This window comes from Cnephaeus nilssonii, assembly GCF_951640355.1.
Source record: "Cnephaeus nilssonii genome assembly, chromosome: 19".
Taxonomy (NCBI): domain Eukaryota; kingdom Metazoa; phylum Chordata; class Mammalia; order Chiroptera; family Vespertilionidae; genus Cnephaeus; species Cnephaeus nilssonii.
In genome coordinates this window covers 18222411-18246278 of record NC_137090.1, presented here as the reverse complement: position 1 = coordinate 18246278, position 23868 = coordinate 18222411, and the positions used below count along the sequence as shown (strand labels likewise).

The window sequence follows — 23868 nt, the reverse complement described above, 5'->3', positions numbered from 1 at the left end:
GCTCAGTTGGTTGGAGCAATGTCCTACACAAGGAAAGGTCACAGGTTCAATTCTGGGTCAGGGCACATACCTAGGTTGTGAGTTCAATTCCCAGTCAGGGTGCATACAGGAGGCAACTAATCAATGTTTCTCACATCCATACTTCTCTCTTACTCCCCCCCCCCCCGAAAAAAAATTAATGAAAATAATAATAATAATCTAGCTACACTAATAAAAGGGAAATATGCAAATTGACCATACCTCCATGGTGCACATCAGCCAATCATGGGTGATTATGCAAATTAACCCAAGAAATATGGCGGGCTGATTTGCACATGCAGGCATGGAGTGGCCGGCCGGGCGGGACAGGACGCCTGCTATGAAGGGGAGGGCGGGGCCAGAGAGAGCTACAGGAACGGCGCTCCACCAGGAGTGAGGACTTGCAGGCTCCCGGGTGGCCAGGAGCAAAGCCAGGGGAAGGAAGGCCTATTCTTGCACGAATCTTCGTGCAACGGGTCTCTAGTATAACCGGTCACTATGACGCACACTGACCACCAGGGGGCAGATGCTCAACGTAGGAGCTTCCCCAAGCCTGCAGGCCCCAATTGTTGATGGAGCCTGCCAGCCAACCTCCTGGTCCCTCCCCTACACCAGGCCCTAGGCTGGGATGGAGAATTGGAGGTGGGTGGCAGGAGACGCTGGCGGCGAGGGGAGGAGGAGGGGGAGGTAGGGAACTGTGTGGTGGCAGTGTGTGAGTGGTGAGGGAAGGAGGAGGTGGGGACGCAGGGAACCTGATAGGCCCTGATCACCGACCAGGCCTAGGGACCCCACCCAATGGCCGAATTTCATGCACCAGGCCTCTAGTAATAATAACAATAATAATAACTACTACTATTATTATTATTATTATTATTATGTAGTAAGCAATCAATCCCCTACTCAAGTATTTTGATCTAAAAAAACCATTAACTGCCAGGCTGGCTTGGCTCAGTGGATAGAGCATTGGCCTGGGGACTGAAGAGCCCCGGGTTTGATTCCTATCAAGGGCACATGCCTGGGTTGCGGGCTCAATCTCCAGTGGGGGGCATGCAGGAGGCAGCCGATCAATGATTCTCATCATTGATGTTTCTAGCTCTTTCCCTCTCCCTTCCTCTCTGAAATCAATTTAAAAAAAAATGTATTTGAAGACCTTGATCTTTAAATTTTGAACATCCTAAGCAAAAAACTGCAAAGGGAAAATAAATTTTTTTCATGTGACAGTAAAAGAGATACTTTTGTTTAAAAAAAAGGGGGGGTGGGATAAAATAACCAGAATGTATATGATTAGAAACTAAACAAAACACCTTAAAGATAACAATAAACAAGAGTATTTAACTGAAGAACCTACAAAAGCCATTACTGATCAAATCAATGAGGTAAAATATATGGATAATATGTTAGTTGAGCATTCAGTATCAACAGCTTCTTATCCATTGAATTTATCTTACAATATAATTAAAAACTAAAGGCAAGGCCTGGCCAGCGTGGCTCAGTGGTTGAGTGTCCACCTATGAACCAGGAGATCATGGTTCAATTCCTGGTCAGGGCACATGTCCCGGAGGCCAGCTGGATCCCCGGTGTGGGGCATGCAGGAGGCAGCCAATCAATGATTCTCTCTCATCGTTGATGTCTCTCTCTCTCCCTCTCCCTTTCTCTCAGAAATCAATTAAAAACAACAACAAAACTACAGCCAAATACTGTATTTCAAGATGTCATTATCCCAAAAAAGTTTAAGAAATAGGTTAAAATCAGTAAGCTCTTGTAGTTCAATTTTGTAGATGCTAGTTTCATTATGTCCATGGGAAAATTTTTAAAGCAATTATAAATAGTTATGAAAATAAAGTTTTATCTACTATTTTCCTAATCTCAGACATCAAATCTAGAGGCATAACTTAAATGAAACAAATGCTGTCTGCATTATATGTTTAAATACAAATTCTCAATAGTAGATTTGAGTTTAAGGTGTTAGAAAGACATGTATCTCTCTTGCCCTTAATAAATTTAAAACACAGTCTGGTACAAAAAGTTTCCCATCTAAACTCCAGGACAAAAGTGTAAATCTGAATATTGAGCCTTTTGTTAACTACAAAGAAGTTATACTGAATACAAAACAGAATACTTGCTATATGGGGTCGTTTTGGGCAATATAACCATGTTCATGAACCAAAGTGAAATGTCTATAATGAAGCCCTAACCGGTTTGGCTCAGAGGATAGAGCACTGACCTGTGGATCAAAGGGTCCTGGGTTCGATTCTCATCAAGGGCACATACCTTGGTTGCAGGCTCCTCCCTGGCCCAGGCCCTGGTTAAGGCACATGCAAGAGGCAACCAATCAATGTGTTTCTCTCACATCAATGTTTCTCTCTGTCTTTCCCTCTCTCTAAAAGATCAATGGAAAAATATCCTCAGGTGAAGATGAACAACAACAACAAAGGTCTGTAATGCAGATGCAGGAAAAAAATATCTGAGGCAATGGAAAAAATAGCCTCAGGTGAGGATTAACAGGGGGAAAAAAGAGAGAACAGATAACCAATTTCTGGACTGAAAAAAGTATTACTACAGATCCTGTAAACATTAAAGATGGGATGTTTCATGCCAATAAAATTTAAATGAAATGGATAGATTTCTAGAAAAATGTAACTTATTGAAACTGATACAAGAAAATAGAAAATACTGGTATAAATAGCCCACTATTACCAAATATATGAAATCTACAATGAATAACTTTCCCACAATGAAAACTCCTGGACCAGATGGCTTCAACAAACATTTAAAGAATAAATAACACAACCCACAAAATTCTTGCAGACAAGGAAACATGGAAACTTGTTCCAACTCATTTTATGAGGCCAGTATAATCCTGACACCAAAGCCTGGCATGGACATTATCAGGGAAGGAAAACTAAGCCTATCTCACTCATAAAAGCAGACACAAAAATCCTAAACAAAATATTAATAAATTGGATGCAACACTAAATAAGAATGAAAATACATCACAACCAAGTGGCATTTACTTTAGGAGTATGAGATTGGGTTAACACAAAAAAATTAAATGTAGCAACTTCTGCTTCCAATCAAGGTGGATCAGAGGGACTAGATTTACCCTCACCCATGAAACCACAAACAAAAAAAGAGACTACTTAACAGACAATGAACAAAGGAGCCCTGGCCGGTGTGGCTCAGTTGGTTGGATGCCACCTCATGCACTCCCGTGCACTGAATAGCTGCCAGTTTCAATCCCAGTCAGGGTACATGGCTCCCATGGCAGAAGTATGCATGCAAGTGGCAGCCAATTAACATTTCTCTCTCTTTCCTTCTCTTAAAAAAATAATTTAAAAATCTAAAAAAAGAAAATGAACAAAGGAACCCACCAGCACTTCACAAAAGATAACCAAATGAGCTATATATCCGTATACTTATGTACATATATATACACAAAAAAGTGCTCTACATCCTCAAACCAGAATAAGATATCCCTACATTCCTACCAGAATAACTAAAATAAAGGAGGGGGGGGGAGAGAGAAAAGAATTGTGTGAAATTTTTATAAAAAATCTTTCAGAATTTCCATCAACCTTGTTAATTATAATCCTTGATTTTTAGTGGAATTAGCAGTGTTTATTTTCTTGTTTATCTAAATTTCCTAATTTGTATTTCAAAAAAACACATACTAGTATGGCTCCTATAATAAAAATTCTTTTTCACTTTTAAAAAAATGCAAAAAGAAAGGCATAATAACATTCTTGGTGTAATATAACTTATTTTCAGTATAATTTAAATGATAAAAAGTTTAAAATAGGAACTCTTTATTAACTTACATTTTTATGTCAAATATATCTTGCAAAAATGTTTTATGACAATGTTTTTCTACTATGATTTTATAGTTTGAAATGTTAAAAAAAACTATGAGCACATGCAAACATGAAATTAATCAGTTAGCACATACAGAACTGCGATGGTCAAATATTCAACACTAAGCCATTAGTACGTAAGTACTTAAAACCAAAATATCTGCCACTACGGTCTGGTGATAAAACATACAATAAGTCTATTAGACAAAAACATCTAAATTAACTTTAAAAAGCATGAGGATTATGATGCGTTTCGAGCACTAACTGCAAGAACATTTGTCAAACTCCAAATGTTAGATGACAATTTAGCAATCAGGGATGGCACTTATGTAATGTAAGCAAGCAGCATGAATGAACACATACTTTAAAGTTTTAGGTGACATTCAGCTTTAAAGGGAAGGATTCCCCCCATTACAGAGGCATTGATACACTGCCCTCTGTACCTGGCACATCCTGGGGGAGCTCAGATGCCACCTTCTTCTCTGCCATGTTGCTGCTATCATGGGTTTCTGAGAGACACCCCACAGGACTCTTCCCTTCAGAGGGACTAGTCTCTTCTGAAGAAGCATTTGTTGTGTTGTCGCCAAGATTTGTTGACTCAGAGTTACATTTATCCCCAACTTCTGTTGGCTCTATAGTAAAATGCACAACAAAACTTTAAAGATATCCTTTAAAATTGCTTTAGGACATTATGGCCGAATTCAATCAACTGTTAAAAATGAATGATCACCAAAATATCTGCTTTTATTTGATGGCCATTTTGAAGCAATCAGATTCTGGGCTATTTTTGCAGTAGATAATCCAAAAAGTATTTAAGAATACTTAACATGCTAAGAATGTTTAAGTAATTAATGTGAAAATGAACAGATTTTATCACATACGAAAGTGCATATTCTGGTATTAAAATAATGATTTTTCACCAACAAATCTCACAGGGAAATGGCACCTTATTAGGAAGTAGAAATAGAGATATGAGCATAACATTATAGCAAATAGATCAATATATAAAAGTCAGTACAATGATTATATACGTTATAGGAGGGAAGGGTATCCTAATCTCTTTAGAAAGACAAAATAGTTGCTTATATAAAAGTGATCTGTTTTCATTTTGCAAGTAAAACTGGAGATTTCATAATTAACACTGATCAAATATTTTTTAACAAGTAATTTTTTTACCCTCAGATTTTCCTTGCTCAGGATCATCATCTGGTGTCTTGCTGTCATTGTCTTTCTCAAGAGACTGGTCTTCAAATTCCTCTTTACTTTTCTCAGCATCTTTGGAGTTATTCTCGGTCTCACTGTTGTCCTTTTCTATTTCTTCCGGGTTTTTAACAATATCGATCTCTCCCTTTTTTGCTCTTATGGATTCCAAAATTTCTTCTAAAATAAAATAAAAACTTTGTTTCCACATATACCAATTATAAAAGTACTACAAATGCCACTTAAAAGTTTCAAGTTATTAAAGTTAAATCTTTTAAAAAGCATTACAACTATGAAATAAGGATCAAGAGCATCAATAAAATTTTGATGTTTAAAGAACTCAACCAATTTGGTTATCTTCACTTCTAGAAAATATATGTTAATTTAGGTTCTACTTTTTATTTATTTTTATTTTATTTTAAGAAATTGAAATTTGATTATAGATTACTGTCATATTCTGACATGTGAGAAAAACTGTTAGCTGAAAAAAAAAAAAACTGTTAGCTGACACAGACACACAGTTTGGGCAACATGGTAGAGTGATCAAAAACCTAGAGGTCCCATGACCTAGAACAGATCTGATTTGAATTAGCTTTGTGACCTTGGGCAAGCTACTTAACCTTCAGTCCTCCACTATAAAATGAGAAAACAGAGGCCCATTTAGAAACCACATTTCTCCCCTGAAGTCCCATAACTGTTCTGAAAAAAAAAAATAATAATAATAAATCATTAAACCCCTAAGGGCTCTAATCCTCTTATTTCTTGGGCAGTAGTTGAATAATTTGGGGAATATTAGTAATGACCAGGGCAAGATACAAAACTTCAAAAAATGCATAGCATCTCTAATTTATGTCGGGATGGACAAGGTTCTCCTGGGAAAATGAAATATAGAGAATTCAGGTAAAATATACACATTTGGCCTGGCCCGCATGGCTCAGTGGTTGAGCATCGACCTATGAGCCAGAAGGTCACGGTTCAATTCCCAGTCAGGGCACATGCCCGGGTTTCGGGCTCGATCCCCAGTGTGGGACACATAGGAGGCAGCCGATCAATGATTCTCTCGAATCACTGATGTTTCTCTCTCTCCCTTCCTCTCTGAAATCAACAAAAAAAATATTTTTAAAATATATATATACACATTTGAAATTTGAAATACATTTTCAAATTTTGTAGTGATTTCATTCCAAGAGTTTATGTTAAATTTAACAAAAGTAAAATGAGAAAATTTCTCTTACCATTAGCTGCCGACAGAAAGGATTTATTACTACCCCTAGCCTTATTGGTCAAGTCTTCAGTTATGTCCATGTGCCGGTGGATTTCTTCACGCATTTCTTCCAGAATTTTGCAGAGTTCTGCTTCCCAGTAATCTTTGTCTAGACAGTCAATTAATTCTGCAAGCTGGACCTTTGTACTGTAGTACCAAATTTTCTTTTCATTTTCATTTTCTGTATCTTCTTCTCTGTTTAAAAAAAGGTACAAAAGCACTTCCTATATTAGACATACTGGCACTTATCTGACAACTTCACCTATTCAATGAAAATTAAAATATGTGCCCTAGCTGGTTTGGCTCAGTGGATTGTGTTGGCTTGCGGACTGAAGGGTCCCAGGTTCGATTCCGGTCAAGGGTACATGTCTTGGTTGCGGGCTCAATCCCTAGTGGGGGGTGTGCAGGAGGCAACCAATCTGTGATTCTCTCTCATCATTGATGTTTCTATCTATCTCTCCCTCTCCCTTCCTCTCTGAAATCAATAAAAATATATTTTAAGAAAATTAAAATATGTGACACAAAGTTTGTGCACTAAAGCTCAATGGATTTGCTCACAAGAGATCCCCTCAAGTCTCATTCAAACTCAAGTTTTTCTTATTTTATTTCAGCAAACTCTAATTATTTTGATTTCCAGCCCACTGCAGCTTAGGACAAAAGAATTTATGAGTAGTAGAGGGGAAAGGTATTAGTACAACAGCAAAGTAGGATATATCTAAAAGCATGACAGAGAAACAGGATCTCAAAATTCAGAACCTGTGAATACTTGGTGGAGGACAATCTTGGTTATACTTCAATCGACTTTAAGATTAAGATCATCACTATAACAATATGATGAGCAGAATTTTAACCAGAAATATTTAAACTCTGCACATGGCAGGTACAAAGAAGGTCCACTTTACAATGTAATTTAGAAGCATTTCCATCAAAATGATGAAATGGTCTGCTAAATTCTGGTCCTTGAAGGAATCATCCCAATAGAGCAATAATGTCTCATCACTCTTCTTATGGACAAAGCTCAAACTGGAGAGAAAAGGAGCAGCTAGCTACCTTTCCTGTTTAAATCTTTTTCAAGGTCCCATTCACTTGTAACAGAGACAGAAACTTCAACAGGGATAGTCACTAACTAAAAACCGGCAAATTAATTAATGTTAGGACCAGACTTAGAAAAACATATATGATGGTATTTCTTCTCTCATTCAAAAGAATTCAGGAGTGCATGTGAGGTACTTGATGAGAAAGAATCCAACTTTGCTGTCTACTCAAAGGCAAATTCATGAAGTTGAAAGAACTGGGCTTTGAGAGAGCTGGCTTTAAATGCGCTCAGTCACTTATGAAATATGTGAACGTGGATAAGACACAACCTCTCTGAGCCTCTGAGGCATTTTCTTTACTATTCAGTACCCATTTCAAGGCTACTGTAACCATCAAAAATATGATAATAAGGCTTCCATTGTAGTGCCTGGACACATTATTAGTGATCAATAAATATAAAATATTATTACTATTAAGGCAGTAAATAAATAAAAATTTAGCAGAATTTCAGGACTTAATCATTAAGGTATTCTGAAGAAAGGAAGGATATAGTAAATCATGGATAAATAGAAGGCTACCAAAATTATTTAAAAATTTTTTAAATTTTAAATGAGAAATTTTAAAAAGATTAATAAATGGTTCCTTTAGTATCTAGCTTTGATTTTTCAAATCAACATCTGCTGGCATATGAGGTTAGTATATTTATGTTGGAAACTTTTTACAATTCCTGAAGATCATTATTTATTTATTTATTTATTTATTTTATTGATTTTTTACGGAGAAGGGAGAGGGATAGAGAGTTAGAAACATCGATGAGAGAGAAACATCGATCAGCTGCCTCCTGCACACCCCCTACTGGGGATATGCCCACAACCAAGGTACATGCCCTTGACCGGAATCGAACCTGGGACCCTTCAGTCCGCAGGCTGACGCTCTATCCACTGAGCCAAATTGGTTTCGGCCCTGAAGATCATTTTTTAAATCTGTTCTAAATTTCACTCTATAATGGGTATTTCTACTAACTTTTTATGACTGAGCAATGACAATAGTCTTATTCCAATTTACAATGCTAAAGATGTCAGAGTTCTCTAATCAAAAATATTAATAAACAGCTTTCAAACAGCAATACCAAATCAAAAATCCAATTCAGTGATAAAATCAAATCAGAAAATACTCAGTGAGCTCTGACTGAGCATAAGAGTTATAGCACTGCCTGATCTTTTATTTTCTAAAATATCAATCTTAAGGGTTTTCCGTTAAAAAGACGGTAAATTCTTTCCATAATTTTTGCTTTTCTCTCTTTATTCAGAAATATCAACACATTTCAGTGGAACCAAAAAAAATTCTACATAAAAATGTTTTTGGGCCGGGTTGGTGAGGCTCAGTGGTTGAGCGTTGACCTTTGCACCTGAGGTCGCCAAACAGGGCACATGCCTGTGTTGCAGGCTCTATTCCCAGCAGGGGAGCATACAGAAGGCAGCCAATCAATTTTGATGTCTCTCATCGATGTTTCCATCTCTCTCTCTAAAAAAATCAATGAGCTGAAACCGGTTTGGCTCAGTGGATAGAGCGTCGGCTTGCGGACTCAAGGGTCCCAGGTTCGATTCCGGTCAAGGGCATGTACCTTGGTTGCGGGCACATCCCCAGTAGGGGGTGTGCAGGAGGCAGCTGATCAATGTTTCTCTCTCATCGATGTTTCTGGCTCTCTATCCCTCTCCCTTCCTCTCTGTTAAAAAATCAATAAACTATATTTTAAAAATAAAAATAAATAAAAAATAAAAAATAAATGAAAACATATAAAAGTATTTTTGGAGTAGAAAATATAATTTATAAGATATCAATATTAAAATGAGATACTATGGAGCCCTGACCAGATAGCACAGTTCATTAGAACATCATCCCCAATATGCCAAGGTTTCAGGTCCCATCCCTAGTCAGGGCACATATAAGAATCAACCAATGGCCGAAACCGGTTTGGCTCAGTAGATAGAGCGTCAGTCTGCGGACTGAAGGGTCCCAGGTTTGATTCCGGTTAAGAGCATGTACATTGGTTGCGGGCACATCCCCGGTGGGCGGCTGGTCGATGTTTCTCTCTCATCGATGTTTCTAGCTCTCTATCCCTCTCCCTTCCTCTCTGTAAAAAAATCAATAAAATATATTTTTAAAAAAAGAATCAACCAATGAATGCATAAATAAGTGGAACAAGTCAATGTTTCTCTCCCTTCCTCTCTTTAAAAATCAAACAATAAATTTAAAAAATTTTTAAATGAAATGCTATGAAAATAAGTTTAAGTAAATGGAGATTCTGTCCATTTTTTTCAAGCAATTCAGAGACTATTGAAACTGCTGACTGGCTTAGTCCATGCTGGCATCTGCAGAATTTCCATTTGAACAAAGAACACTTACTTGTAATTTTAATCTTCATCTTAGCATTGAACTCACTACTTCATATGGTAGTCTGTTTTAAATTGGAATTGCTTTTTTAGAAAGGTTCTCTTTATAACGAGACTAGAGGCCTGGTGCATAAAAATTCATGCACTGGAGGGGGGTCCCTCAGCCCAGCCTGCCCCCTCTCACAGTCCAGGAGCCCTAAGGGGAGGGAGGTGACCGGGAGATTAGGGGAAGATGACACCCCCACCACACTGCTGCTGCCACTGCCTGCAGAGCAAGCATCCGCCTGCCCTTGGTTACCTGAGCCTCAAGTGGCCCTGGGCGGCTGGGCAGATGTCATCCGAGGCTTGCCTGCGCCTCAGGCTGGCCCTGGGCGGCTGGGGGGCTGTGGGACTGGGGGACTCCGGTGGCAGGTGCGCAGAGCGGCCAGACCCACCTCGGGGTGGGCCTGGCTGTGCCGCACGCCTGCCACCCCAGCGGGGCTGAGAGGACTGGGCGCCGCCATCTTGTGGCTATGGACACCGCCATCTTTGAGGGCATGGCAGACAATTAGCATATTACCTCCTTATTGGCTGTGGGTGCTGCCATATTTGTGAGGGTGTGCCAGTCAATTAGCATATTCCGACTTTATTAGATAGGATGATGCAAACTTAATGTATCCACCAATTAGTCCTGGTTCTGCCTTCTAGAAATTAAGTAAAATAAACCTAACACGTTCTCCACACACATAGTCTTTTGAATCTTTTACAACATCTATAATTTTACCTTTTTTTTCTTTTCAGGCGAAATTTGCTTCAGTATTTAAATCATTCCTCATATAACATGTTTTCCAGTCATTACCCTAATGTACAGTTTGTCAATGTCCCTCTAAAAATGTGGCACACAAGAACTATTTTTTTATTCTGCTCATCAAAGATGATATATAACACTGACAATTTTTTTCTTTTTTTAAAAATATATTTTTATGATTTCAGAGAGGAAGGGAGAGGGAGGGAGAGATAGAAACATCAATGATGAGAGAGAATCACTGATCAGCTGCCTCTTTCACAGCCCCTACTGAGGATTGAACCCGCTACATGGACATGTGCCCTCAACAAGAAAACTTGTTTTAATACTTATGTACATTGTGTAAATGTGCCTAGGTTCATAAATACTAAAACAAGTTTTCTTTGAAAGCATTAGCAGTTATTATTCATTCTGTTTTGCTGCTTTATGCTTTTAAAGAATTTATCCCTCTACATGGAGCTTCAAGAAGAAAAAATAGTCAGTGTTAAGTATCATCTTTGATGAGCAGAATAAAAACAATAGTTCTTATGTGCCACATTAAGTGACAACAGCAGCTTTCCTATATAAATATACACTGTTTTGTATGTATATTTGATTTTGGGGTTAAAATGTGGTTTCTACAGAAGTTCTGTCCCTACAATGTTCTTTGTGTACGCCCAAACTGACCTGGTTCCCTACAGACACTAATCAGCACAAAGAGCTCACTGGATGGCAGGAAAGGATGGTTGGGATGAAAACCTTTGCCAAAAAATTATATTTATAAGCAAACATACATATGTCTACAGTTTTTAAGTTTGTTTGGTTTTTTTACTCTGGCAAGGTAAGAGGTTAATAACTAATATTGTTTTAGTTTCCTCTCTAAACAAACCCACAGAAACTAAGAAATTCATGTCCAATTAAAACCTTAGAATGTGACCTTATTTGGAAACAGGGTCTTGGAAGACATAATTAGCTAAGGATCTCTGGACTTAATGTAAGCCCTAAATCCAATGCCTGGTGTCCTTATAAGAGAGACAGAGAGAGAGGGTGATGTGAAGAAACAGGCAGAGATTCAAGTGATGCTTCTGTCTATAAGCCAAGAAACATCAGGGATTGCCAGCACCCCACCAGAAGCTAGGAGAGCAGCACGGACAATATAGGACAGGTTTCTAGCTTGAGCAGCTGCTATGATGGTGATCCCATTTACTAAGATGGGAACACTGAATGAAGGGATGGGGTGGGGAGGGTGATTACATTTTAGACATGTTATGTTTGAGGTGCCTATGTGAACATGTCCAGAAGGCTGCTGGACATACAGAACTGGACATGGGCAGAAGGGTAATAGATATAGGTTTCATGGCAGCTAAGCTAACAAGTAAATAGGTGGCTTACAGCTAGAATGGGGAGATGCAGACAGAAAGCTGTGTAGGTTAAAAAGCATAATTTAGTTTATTTGGCAAATGAAAAAATACAGAGTTTTTAAATGCTGTGTTCATAAATTCATAATGGAAAGTGACAGGAAAAGGTCAATTTCCCTAATTTTGCAATTACTATTTTACTGACAGTCCCAATTTCAGAGCAAATGATTGACAGAATGAAAGCAATAGTTAAGAAAGACTGGCTCTCCCATATTGGATTAAAATCAATCTCTCCATTGTTTACCCAACATCTTAGTTCCTCAGGTAGACGAAAAAGAACCTTTCTTTTATTTTATGCTTCACTAACCTATACCAAAAAAACACACGTATTTTTAAAGGAATATTAAACTATTAAAAGCAATAATGGAAAAACAATTTATACAAACTACTAGCAATATAATTAAAACTTGTTCACTGCCCCAGACTTTGTTTTAGACATGATTCATCATTTTCAACTTCTGGGCTTCCAGGGAGTGGATACACCAAATCTCCACATACTGTGATCTGAGCAGTATACTAGTATGTATATGGCTTCAAAACTTTCAGCAGGAGTACACATACAATCTACCACAAGAGGGCACTTAAACTGATATTGTTTTAATTTAACTTTAAAAAGATGTAAAATCTTTCAGATTGGCCCAAGTTATTGACAAGTAAGGTAATTATCACTAACAATGACATTTAAAGTTTCGTATTTGACTTTAAAAAGAATCAAAATATCAAAACATGAAAAAAGATACCCTTATTTGTCTGAAATCTTTATTAAGTTTTGTGTATTTCATTATGCATTTAGAAAAGCAACTTGAGGAATTATGATTTAACCTTTCAAAGCAAATGCATTTAAATAAACAGTTTCATTGCCAAACATATAACTTATGTTTTAATCTAACTTTAAGAATTTCAATTTAGAAAAATACATTTCATTAATAATGTAGCACAAATCCATGCTTAGGTGCTTTCAAAGGTAACGTCTTAAGTCCTCTGACTCATGTAATTTCAATAGTTTGCACTTATTTACCAACATTCAAAAAAGTTCTCTCCTGCTTGCCTGAATGTTGGCTTTATATACTGATACAGATTTATCAGGAAACAAAATATTTTTGGAATGTCACTTATTTTATATTTTCTAAAAATGCCTTTGTCTCAAAATTTTAAAGATCTCAAAAATACCCAGCCCATGTATTAGCAAAAACTATTATACTATCTCCTCCCCAACCCAGGCCATCCCCAGTTTATAAGCACTGATTTTAATAGCTCAATCAAGGTGAGTTGCAGACTTCTCAAGATGATGGCTTGGAAACTATGCTAAGGTATAAAATTTGTTATTGAAAATATTTTTATAAACAGTTTCTGAAAAATAATTCCAGCCCTGGCAGGGTAGCTCAGTTAGCAAAGCATCGCTCTGCTGCACCAAGGTTTCAGGTCCAATCCCCAGTCAGGGCGCATACAAGGAACAACAAACCAACGTTTGTCTTTCTCTCTCTCCCTAAAATCAATTTTTAAAAATATTCCAGGTCCTACTTTCTAACAGTCAAATCCTAGGGCAAGTTACTTAACTTTTCTGAGCTTTAGTCCCTTCATCTACAAAATGCAGACAATCCTGGCTGGTGTGGTGCAGTGGTTGAGCATCAACCAATGAACCAAGAGATTATCGGTTAGATTCCTGATCAGGGCACATGCTCAGGTTGTGGGCTACATCCCCAGTAGGGGGCGTGCAGGAAGCAGCCGGCTGATGTTTCTATCTTCCTCTCCCTTCCTCTCTCTTAAAAAATAATCAAAACATACTTATTTTTAAAATGCAGAGAAAAACAGTACCTACATTATTGGGTTCTTACAAGGATTAATGAAAAAAATGTATATAAAATGCTTATAACACTGTCAGGCACACAATAAATGCTACTAGTTATACATTGGTCTAAACCCTAAAACCAAGGCCTAGAAAACTGATTATTGCATAGTAAGCCTTACAGATGTCATGCTCCAAGTAGAAAATGCCTCTTTGGGCCATCTGACCAGCTCAAGAGGAACTAAAGACAGCGACATTAAACAGTAAAGCTCAAAATTAATAAGGCCTACCAACTTGCTCAGAGCTTCCAACCACTGATATAATCCAAAGTGTTAATCAGGGGCAAAAAATTAAGGATTACTAAACATCAGAGGATGAAGAGACCAAAACAAATATCAAGAAGAAGCATCTTAGCCCTAACCAGTTTGGCTCAGTGGATGGAGCGTCGGCCTGCAGACTGAAGGGTCCCAGGTTCGATTCCGGTCCAGGGCATGTACCTTGGTTGCCGGCACATCCCCAGTAGGGGGTGTGCAGGAGGCAGCTGGTCGATGTTTCTCTCTCATCCATGTTTCTGACTCTCTATCCCTCTCCCTTCCTCCCTGTAAAAAATCAATAAAATAAAAGTGTTTAAAAAAAAAAGAAGCAGCAGCATCTCAGCCCTGACCGTATGGGACGATGCTCTAACCATCTGGTTAGAGCATCGTCCCATACACCAAAAGGTTACAGTTCAATCCCTGGTCCTGGAGCATAGAGGAGGCAACTGATCAATACTGTTCTCTCACATCGATGCTTCCCTCTCTCTCTTCCTCGCCCTTCCTCTCTTTCTAAAATCAATAAAAACATTAAGAAAAAAAAACTTTAGAAGCTGAGCCCTGGACAGTGTAGCTCAGTTGGCTGGCCGTCATCCTGTGTTCTAAAAGGTTGCTGGTTCGAATCACTTCTCGGCCTTTTGGCTAAGATCAAGTGTAAAAGGTTGCTGGTTCGATTCCCAGTCAGGGCCCAGGTTGTGGGCTCAATCCCGGGAAGGAGGTGTGCAGGAGGCAGCTGACCGATGTTTCCATCTCACATCGATGTTTCTCTCTCTCTTTCCCTCTCCCTTCCTCTCTAAAAATCAATTTTTTAAAAAATCCTTTAAAAAAACAACAACTTTAGAAGCTGAAAATATGAAGTAGACCATTGTCCAAAACCAAGTCTACACTACAACCCTTCCAACACCCGGATTTCCCAGACTGCCTCCTGACCTGCTTGAAAGAGCCTCTTGAAAACCCTCAGGAAAGCAGAAGCCAGGAATACACCCTGAGTCTGCTGGGCCTATCTTCTGGGAGACTGCAGCCATTAATGGACTAATGGCAAAACTGGTCTTTCCTTAGACGGCTGGTTTGTTCTTGCTGCTTCATATACACAGACATAGTAAAACTAAAAAAGACTCAAGAAAATCCTAACACCACACAGTGAGAATGGAGATTACCTCAGGGTGGGCTGTAGGGAATATAATCCGGGAAAGGCCCATAGTAGCAATCTGTTTAGTAACCTATTTCCCATCCTAGGCTTTGAAAACAATTATATATTTTGCTATTTTTAATACTCTTCTTTCTTTACAACTTTAAAAATTGTTTTTGTTTTGTTTTGTTTAATCCTCACCTCAGGAGTGAGGATATTTTTTTCCATTAATATTTAGAGAGAGTGGAAGGGAAGGGGGAGAGGGAGAGAAGGAGAGAGGAGAGAAACATCCATATGAGAGATATACATGGATTGGTTACCTTTCACACCTGGGGCAGGGATCAAACCTGCAACCCAGGTGCGTGCCCTTGACTAGAATGGAACCCTCGACCATCCAGTGCTGCACAGGCCAACACTCTAACCACTGGGCCAGCCAAGGCTAAAAACTATTTTAATGTGCATATTTCTTCAAGTCAAAAATTATTTAACTATACAACTGATTATTAAATCACAAAGATTTAGAGTACATCAGCAGCACAGTTCTGCTACGTCATGAAGGAAACAGGCTTAATTTTAAATACATACAAAAATCAAGACCAGACAATAGGGTGGGAGTGGGGTGAAGGAGGCCAATGGGGGGTTAAAAAAAAAAAAAAGGAGACATCTGTAATACTTTCAATAATAAACATAATTTTTTTAAATGAAAGGATCAAATATTATTAAAAGAAGTTATCATTACTAACCTGAAAAAAAATCAAGGCCAGATTTACTTACATTATGAGTCTTCGGTTTAAGAACCAGTATTTCCTCCGACTTCTGTCATATCCAATAGGTTCATGTCGAATATATGGTTTGTTTTTTTGGATTTCAGCAACACAGTCAGTCACTCCAGGCACCTTATGTGCTACACAGACTTCACACTGCCATTCATCCTCTGGCACCTCCTCAAGAGGTGGTTTCACACATTCCAAATGGTATACTGCTGAACATGTTTCACAGCAAAGCAAATCCCCAAGTTTGTGACAAACCCTACAATGGTCATCATACTGAATCACCCCTTCAGACATCAATTCCTCACGAGCAATATTTGTGGTAAGAAACTGATCGACTAAGAACTGCAGAACTTTGATTTTGTTCTCTACTGGTCCATAAGGATAGTCCTCTGCTTCTTGGTAAGGAAGCACATGATGGTACTCCTTATCACTCTCACAGTACACCCGCAGCACCTCCGGCCACGTCATTCCATCTATGAAATAGAGCGTGGAATTAACGCTATCTTTCAGATCAGCAGGTCCAAAGGTAGTATTGGAAGTGTCTTCTTCACGCAAAACTGCTTTCAAAAGCACAACATGCATCTCCGCCATAAGTGTACACTGCTCTTGACTCACTAAAGCTGCGCAGAAGTCCTCAAAGCGAAAAGGAGATAACCTTAAAACAGTGCCAAAGTTCCGCAGTACCTCATAAATGGCAATAACATTCATTATATGCTCATTAGGCACCATTAAATCCTCAGAGGACTTGGGGAATTCAAGGGGTGGGATGTCTTTTTCTTCCAATATTGGAGAACGAGGCCGATGTACTCTTGGTTTTCGCCTACCTGTAAATAAAGAAAAGGTATAATTAAAAATCAATATACCATTTCTACAAACTAAGGGTTTTCCAAATTTTCCTGTTTGGATATATACCTCAAAAATTATATAAGTATACTTCTATTTTTCTAATAACTATCAAGTTAAAATAACACCAAGAAGCAATGATTTAGTTCTAATTTTTAAATCTATAGAAAATCTAAATTCTGAAACTAGATCATCTTCTTATACCATATCCAAGCATAAACTAAAATGGGTTAAAGACCTAAATGTAAGAACTGGAACCATAAAACTGAATGAAAATATAGGCAATAAACTCTCTGACTTTGGTCTTACTAATATTTTTTTCTGCTATAGCTACCTAGGCAAGGGAAATAAAAGGAAAAATAAACAAATGGGACTACATCAAATTAAAAAGGTTTTGCACAGCAAAGAAAACCATCAACAAAATGAAAAGACAACCTACCAATTGGGAGAACATATTTGCCAATGATACATCTGATAAGGGGTCAATATCTAAAATTCATAAAGAACTCATACAACTTTACACCAAAAACAATCTAATTAAGAAATGAGCAATCTTGGGGAAAATGTAGAACAGAAACACCAGTGGGACTGTAAACTAGTACCACCTCTTCATAGAGCAATTCAGTAATAGGTTATGGTTGTGTATATAACCCTGACAGAGCAGTCTGCAAACTTTTCACCCATGAACCAAAGTAAGAAATACATTTTACACCTCAATCCAGTATACACATATCCCAAAACAGAAGTTGTACAAAACTAGTTTTTTCTGTATGTCATACTATCTTCTATCCTATTCTAATACCTTCTCATATTCTCTTTCTGCTTTTAAACGTGCAGTCCACAATTTGAATAACAATTCTCTAGAGAAGCTTTCATCATAAATGCAGAACATTCAATATCCTACCTAATAATAGACAAATATGCAAATTGACCGTACCTTTGCTATGCCCACAATTGGCCAGGAGGCGCGGGGGGGCGGGACTCGGGGTGGCCGGGGTGGCTGATTGGGCCGGCAGGATGCTGAGCTCGCACTGCCGCTCAGCATCTGCGCCATGGCTGTGCTGCGGCACAGAAGGGGCCTCTGGGGCAGCGAGCTCACGTCCCGCCGCGGACCATCAAAAGTGGGGGAGATACCCAGCTCCCCTGCGATCGAAAGCAAAAGCGTGGGAGCTGGGTGCCTGTCCACTCAGGCACCAGGCCTTTCAGAAGCCTCCGCTGCACTGAAGGCTTCTGAAAGGCCTGGTGCACCAGCGGACAGGCACCCAGCTCCCCCGTGATCGAAAGCAAAAGCGTGTAGGGGACCTAATCATGCACTGGGCCTCTAGTTGTTTATAAAAGCAAACAGTCACCATGGCCAGTGTGGCTCAGTTGGTTGGAGTGCCCCCCCCCCCCCACCGTGCACCAAAAGGTGACAGGTTTGATTCCTGGTCAGGGCACATAACCAAGTTTTCATTTCCCAGATCAGGGCATGTAGGAGGCAATGCTTCTCTCTCTCTCACATTGATATTTCTCTCTCTTCTTTCCTTTCCTCTCTCTGAATTCAATATAAAAATACAAAAATTATAAACAAATAAATTCATTAATTAAAAGCAAACAGTCAATCAAGCTGAAAACAATCAAATGTACAACAGGGCAATGGTTAAATTGTGGAACATTCATTTGACAGAATTCTAAAAAGCAATCTTGACTAATTAAGGCTACATATGTCAGCATGGATTGATCTTAAAAACACCATGAAACACCGCTCTAACCGATTTGGCTTAGTGCATGGAGCGTCGGCCTGCGGACTCAAGGGTCCCGGGTTCGATTCCGGTCAAGGGCATGTACCTTGGTTGCGGGCACATCCCCAGTGGGGAATGTGCAGGAGGCAGCTGATCGATGTTTCTAACTCTCTCTCCCTTTCCCTTCCTCTCTGTAAAAAATCAATAAAATATATTTAAAAAAAACAAACACCATGAAACACTGCTCTAGCCGGTTTGGCTTAGTGAATAGAGCATTGGCCTGCAGACTGAAGGATCCCCGGTTCGATTCCGGTCAAGGGCACATGCCTGGGTTGCTGGCTCAATTCCCAGTGGGGGACATGCACAAGGCAGCTAATCAATGATTCTCTCTCATCACTGATGTTTCTCTCTCTCTCTTCCTCTCCCTTCCTCTCTGAAATCAATAAAAATACATTTTAAAAAATACCATGAAACATACAAAAAAATTTCTACACAACTATCAACAATTCAAAGCCATGCAAAATAGTTTTATCTTGCTTATGGATGAATGGACTAGTAGTTACCACCACCACTAGAATATAATCTCCTTAAGGGCAGGGAGTTTTGTCTATGTTGTTTTTGCTGTGCTACATAGTAAGATATGTTTATTCAAATAAATAGTAGTTTTGAAGTGCTAGCCCATGCAATTTGCACAAGAAAATGATGTATTTTATTTGAAAACTAGTGGCCCGGTGCACGGATTCGTGCACATTGAAAGGAAGTGGGGCGCGCTCCCTCCTCTCTGGTTCCGGGGTGCGTCACCCGAGAACCACCGCTGCCAAGTCATCGCAGCTTGGCAGCTCCTGTGTTGAGCGTCTGCCCCCTGGTGGTCAGTGTGCATCATACGTACAGGCTGGTCAGCCGGTCAGCTGGTCACACTTAGCCTTTTATATAGATAGATAAATGTTAGAAATATGTTTTTACTTCTCATTATATAAGCAAACAGACAACTATAGTGAAAACTCCTAGGGCAGTGGTCCTCAAGTTTTGTACATCAGAATTACCTTGAGAGTGGATTGTGATTAAAATAGCTTCTGACTCAATAGGACTAGGACAGAATCTCAGAATTTGCAATTCTAACAGCTCCTAGGTGATGCTAATTTTGCTGGTTGAGGCCCACACTTTGAGAACCACTGCCCTAGAAAGGTTATCTCTCTAAAATCTAGATGAATAAAAATTCAAATACATCAGAAGGCATTCACTAATTCAAGTCCAGGCAGTGTGGCTCAGTGGTTGAACATCAAACTATGAACCAGAGGTCATGGTTCAATTCCCAATCAGGGCACATGCCCAGGATGCAGGCTTGATCCCCAGTGGGGGGCACGCAGGAGGCAGCCAATCAATGATTCTCTCTCATCATTGATGTTTCTATCTCTCCCTCCCTCTCCCTTCCTCTCTGAGATCAATATCTCTCTATATATAAAAGCCTAAGTGACTGATCAATCACCGACCGGTCACTATGATACACACTGACCACCAGGGGGCAGACGCTCAATGCAGGAGCTTCCCCCTGGTGGTCGGTGCGCTCCCACAGCGGGAGCGGCACTCAGCGAGCTTACCGAGTGGTAGTGGCAACAGGCGCAGCGGGGCTGGGATGAACTGGAGCTGCGCGGCACCGACCTTCTTTTATATATATATATATATATATATATATATATATATATATATATATATATATATATATATATATATATAAAAGAAAACATTCACTAATTCCAGAAGTTACCTTCAAACCTTGCTATTTAACATGTGATTGGCATTACCTAGGATGCATAAGAGAAATTCAGAATCTCTGGTCCCACCCCAGGCCTACTAAATTAGGATCTGCAGTTACTCAAAATTTTCAGTTGATTCATATGCTCATTAAAGTTTGAGAGGCTGCCTTGAATAATCCATCCTAAAACTGGAGGTGCAGCAAAACCACATGGTAAGCTGTTAAAAAGTGTCAAATTTACAGAGCCCTACATGAAGCTCAGGACAGTATTTTTATCTTTCTTCTTAGATAATTCTGCTATGCAGCCAAGTTTGAAAACTAGTACTTCACAGAAATTGGATATCCTACTACCAAGCAGAAACTAAGACTTTTGTGGAAACTCAAGCAACAGAACTAAGGTTGCCTCATGAGGCATGATCAGAATAGAACTGATATGAAAGGAAGGTATAAATAGTCCAAACACAATAACTAAAAGAGGCTGCAGAAGACTGGATTAAAAAAACAACAACAAGGAACCACTTGAAAATAAGATATAGATAAATGAAAAGTAAAAAGGTGGGAAAAGTTATATTAAACTTACAGTATTTTCCAAAAAAGCTGAATTAGCTATATTAATATCAATAGATTTTAAAAAGCAAAGAATATTACCAGGGGTAAAGATCATTTCATAATAATAAAGAGGCCAAATATCCAAGACAAAACCATAAACAAACAACCATAATGTTTATGCACCTAATAACAAAACCACAAAATACATGAAGCATAACCATACAGAACTTCAAGGAGATTGACAACAACACTCCTCTCTTAGTAATCAATAGAACAAGTAGACAGAAAACCAGCAAGGTATAGAAGATCTTAACAACACTATCAACAAATTTGATCTAATTGACACTTATGGAACACTACCCAACAGCAGCAGAATACACCTTTCTTCCAAATACACATGGACAATGTTTTGGGCCATAAAACAAATCTCAAATTATCTGACCATAATGAAATTAAATTAAAAACCAGTAACAGAAAAATACCTGGGAAATCCCCCAAATGTTTGAAAATTAAACAGTATACTTCGAAACAATCCATGGATGAAAGAGTAAGTCACAATAGGAATTGGAAAATATTGTGAATTTAATGAAAATGAAAATACAACAAATCAAAAATTGTGGGATGCAGCTTATAAAGTGCATAGAGGAACACTTATAGCACTAAATACCTAGATTAGAAAAGGAAAGTCTTGCCCAGCCGGTGTGGCTCAGTCATGGTTCGATTCCCGGTCAGGGGCATATGCCTGGGTTGTGGGCTCTATTCCCAGTGCAGGAGACAGCCGATTAATGATTTTCTCTCATCGCTAATGTTTCTATCTCTCTCTCTCTCCCTCCCTCTCCCTTCCTCTCTGAAATCAATAAAAAATATATTTCTTTAAAAAAAAAGTCTCAAATGATTGTAAGGTAAGCTTCTACTTTCAGAAACCAAAATAAGAGCAAATTAAACCTGAAACAAGCAAGAGGGAAACAATCAAGAGTAGAACAAAAGTTTACAAGTGGTTATTATACTTTGGTGTTCCTGTGTTCATTGCCACACATCCACTTATTTAAAAGAGTAGAACAAAAGTCAATGAAATACAAAACACAAAAATCAATACTAGTACACCCAAAGGCTGCTTCTCTTAACAGATCAATTAAATGGATTAACACTGGAAGACAAATTTCAATATCAGGAATGAGACAGATAACATTACTACAGACTTTAAAAGGATAAGGAAATATTATGAACACTTTTAATTGATAAATTGAGCTCACATGAAAGAAACTAATTCCTTGAAAGACATGAATAATCAAAGTCCATTCAAACTGTATAGCCTTAGAAACAGACTCACAGATACAGAGAACAGACTGAGAGTTGTCAGAGAGGAGAGGAGTTGGGGGGCTAGGTGAAAGGATTAAGCAAAAATTTAAAAACTCATAGGCATGGACAATAGTATAGTGATTACCAAAGAGAAAAGAGGGTGGGGGGAGATAGAAGAGGGTAAACGGTAATAAATGGTGATGGAAGGAAACTTGACCTAGGGTGGTAAACACATAATGCAATATACTGATGATGTATTAAAGAAATGTACAACTGAAACCTATGTAATTTTATTAACCATCTAGAGGCCCGATGCACAAAATTCGTGCAAGAGTAGGCCTTCGCAGCCAGGGCTGCCTGGATTCCTCCTTCACAGCTGTGGGACAGCTGCCTGGATCCCTCCCTCGCAGCCACAGTGGCTGCAGCCCCAGCTTCGTCCCGGAAGGACATCCGGAAGGACATCCAGTCTAATTAGCATATTATGCTTTTATTATTATGATGTCACCACAATAAATTTTTAAGAAAGAAAAAAGTATAGCCTTCTATGTATTAAAGAAATTAACTTCATAGTTAAAAATCTTCCAACAAAAAGAACTTCAAGCCCAAATGACACGATTGGAATATTCTACCAAACTTTTTTTAAAAATATATTTTATTGATTTTTCTTACAGAGAGGAAGGTAGAGGGATAGAGAGTTAAAAACATCGATGAAAGAGAAACATCGATCAGCTGCCTCCTGCACACCCCCCACTGGGGATGTGCTCGCAACCAAGGCACATGCCCCTGACCAGAATCGAACCCAGGACCCCTCAGTCCGCAGGCCGACACTCTATCCACTGAGCCAAACTGATCAGGGCTCTACCAAACTTTTAAAGAAGAAACAATTACAATTCTATACAATCTCTTGCAGAAAACAGAGAAAAAGAGGCAATAACTTTCTGACTCATTTTGAAGCTGGCATTACTCTGATACTAAACTCAGATAAGACATTTCAAGAAAACTACAGACAAAACTCCCCAAAACCACAGACATAAAAATCCTCAAAAACACCATGCATGAGAATTCAGCAAGATATAAAAAGTTTAACACATCACAACCAAGTAGAGTTTAACTCCTGGAATTAGGCTAGTTCAACATTCAGAAAATCACTCAATAGCCCAGCCAGTGTGGCACAGTGGTTGAGCATCGACCTAGGAACCAAGAGGTAGCTGGTTCAATTCCTGGTCAGGGCACATTACTGGGTTGTGGCCTCGATCCCCAGAGTGGGGCATGCAGGAGGCAGCCAACCGATGATGTTCCTGTCTCATCAATGTTTCTCTAACACTTCTGAAAGTCTAATAAGAACTTTATATTTTAAAAATATATATATTTTTTCTTGATTTTAGAGAGGAAGGGAGAGGGAGAGAAAGAAACATCAATGATGAGAGAAGATCATTGATTGGCTGCCTCCAGCACACCCCCCTCCTGGTGCTCTAGGACACAACCCGGGCATGTGCCCTGACAGGTTCATAGGTCCACGCTCAACCACTGTGCCACAGCGGCTGGGCCAGAAGTGTTTAAAAATGCAAAGCCCAAAAAGAAAGAAAATAAGTAAATAAATAAGCAAAGCTTTTTGCCCTAGCCGGTTTGGCTCAGTGGATAGTGTCGGCCTGTGGACTGAAGGGTCCCAGGTTCGATTCTGGCCAAGGGCACATGCCCAGGTTGCAGGCTTGATCCCCAGTAGGGGGGCATGCAGGAGGCAGCCAATTGATGATTCCCTCTC

The 23868-nt window shown here is 39.0% G+C and overlaps 1 protein-coding gene across 16 annotated transcripts in view; it reads right to left on the bottom strand.

Moving 5' to 3' along the window:
* BPTF (bromodomain PHD finger transcription factor) overlaps positions 1-23868 on the bottom strand; it is a 112995-nt gene that overhangs the window by 77540 nt on the left and 11587 nt on the right. For 12 of the 16 annotated variants that reach the window (XM_079798407.1, XM_079798415.1, XM_079798416.1 and 9 more), the window contains exons 2-5: positions 15943-16765; positions 6305-6528; positions 5046-5249; positions 4313-4501 (exon numbers count right to left, since the gene is read on the bottom strand). In XM_079798407.1, coding sequence (XP_079654533.1) covers positions 4313-4501; positions 5046-5249; positions 6305-6528; positions 15943-16765 — 1440 coding nt within the window. The remainder of the gene's footprint in view (positions 1-4312; positions 4502-5045; positions 5250-6304; positions 6529-15942; positions 16766-23868) is intronic. The other 4 variants (XM_079798421.1, XM_079798408.1, XM_079798411.1 and 1 more) reach the window with 1 other exon arrangement.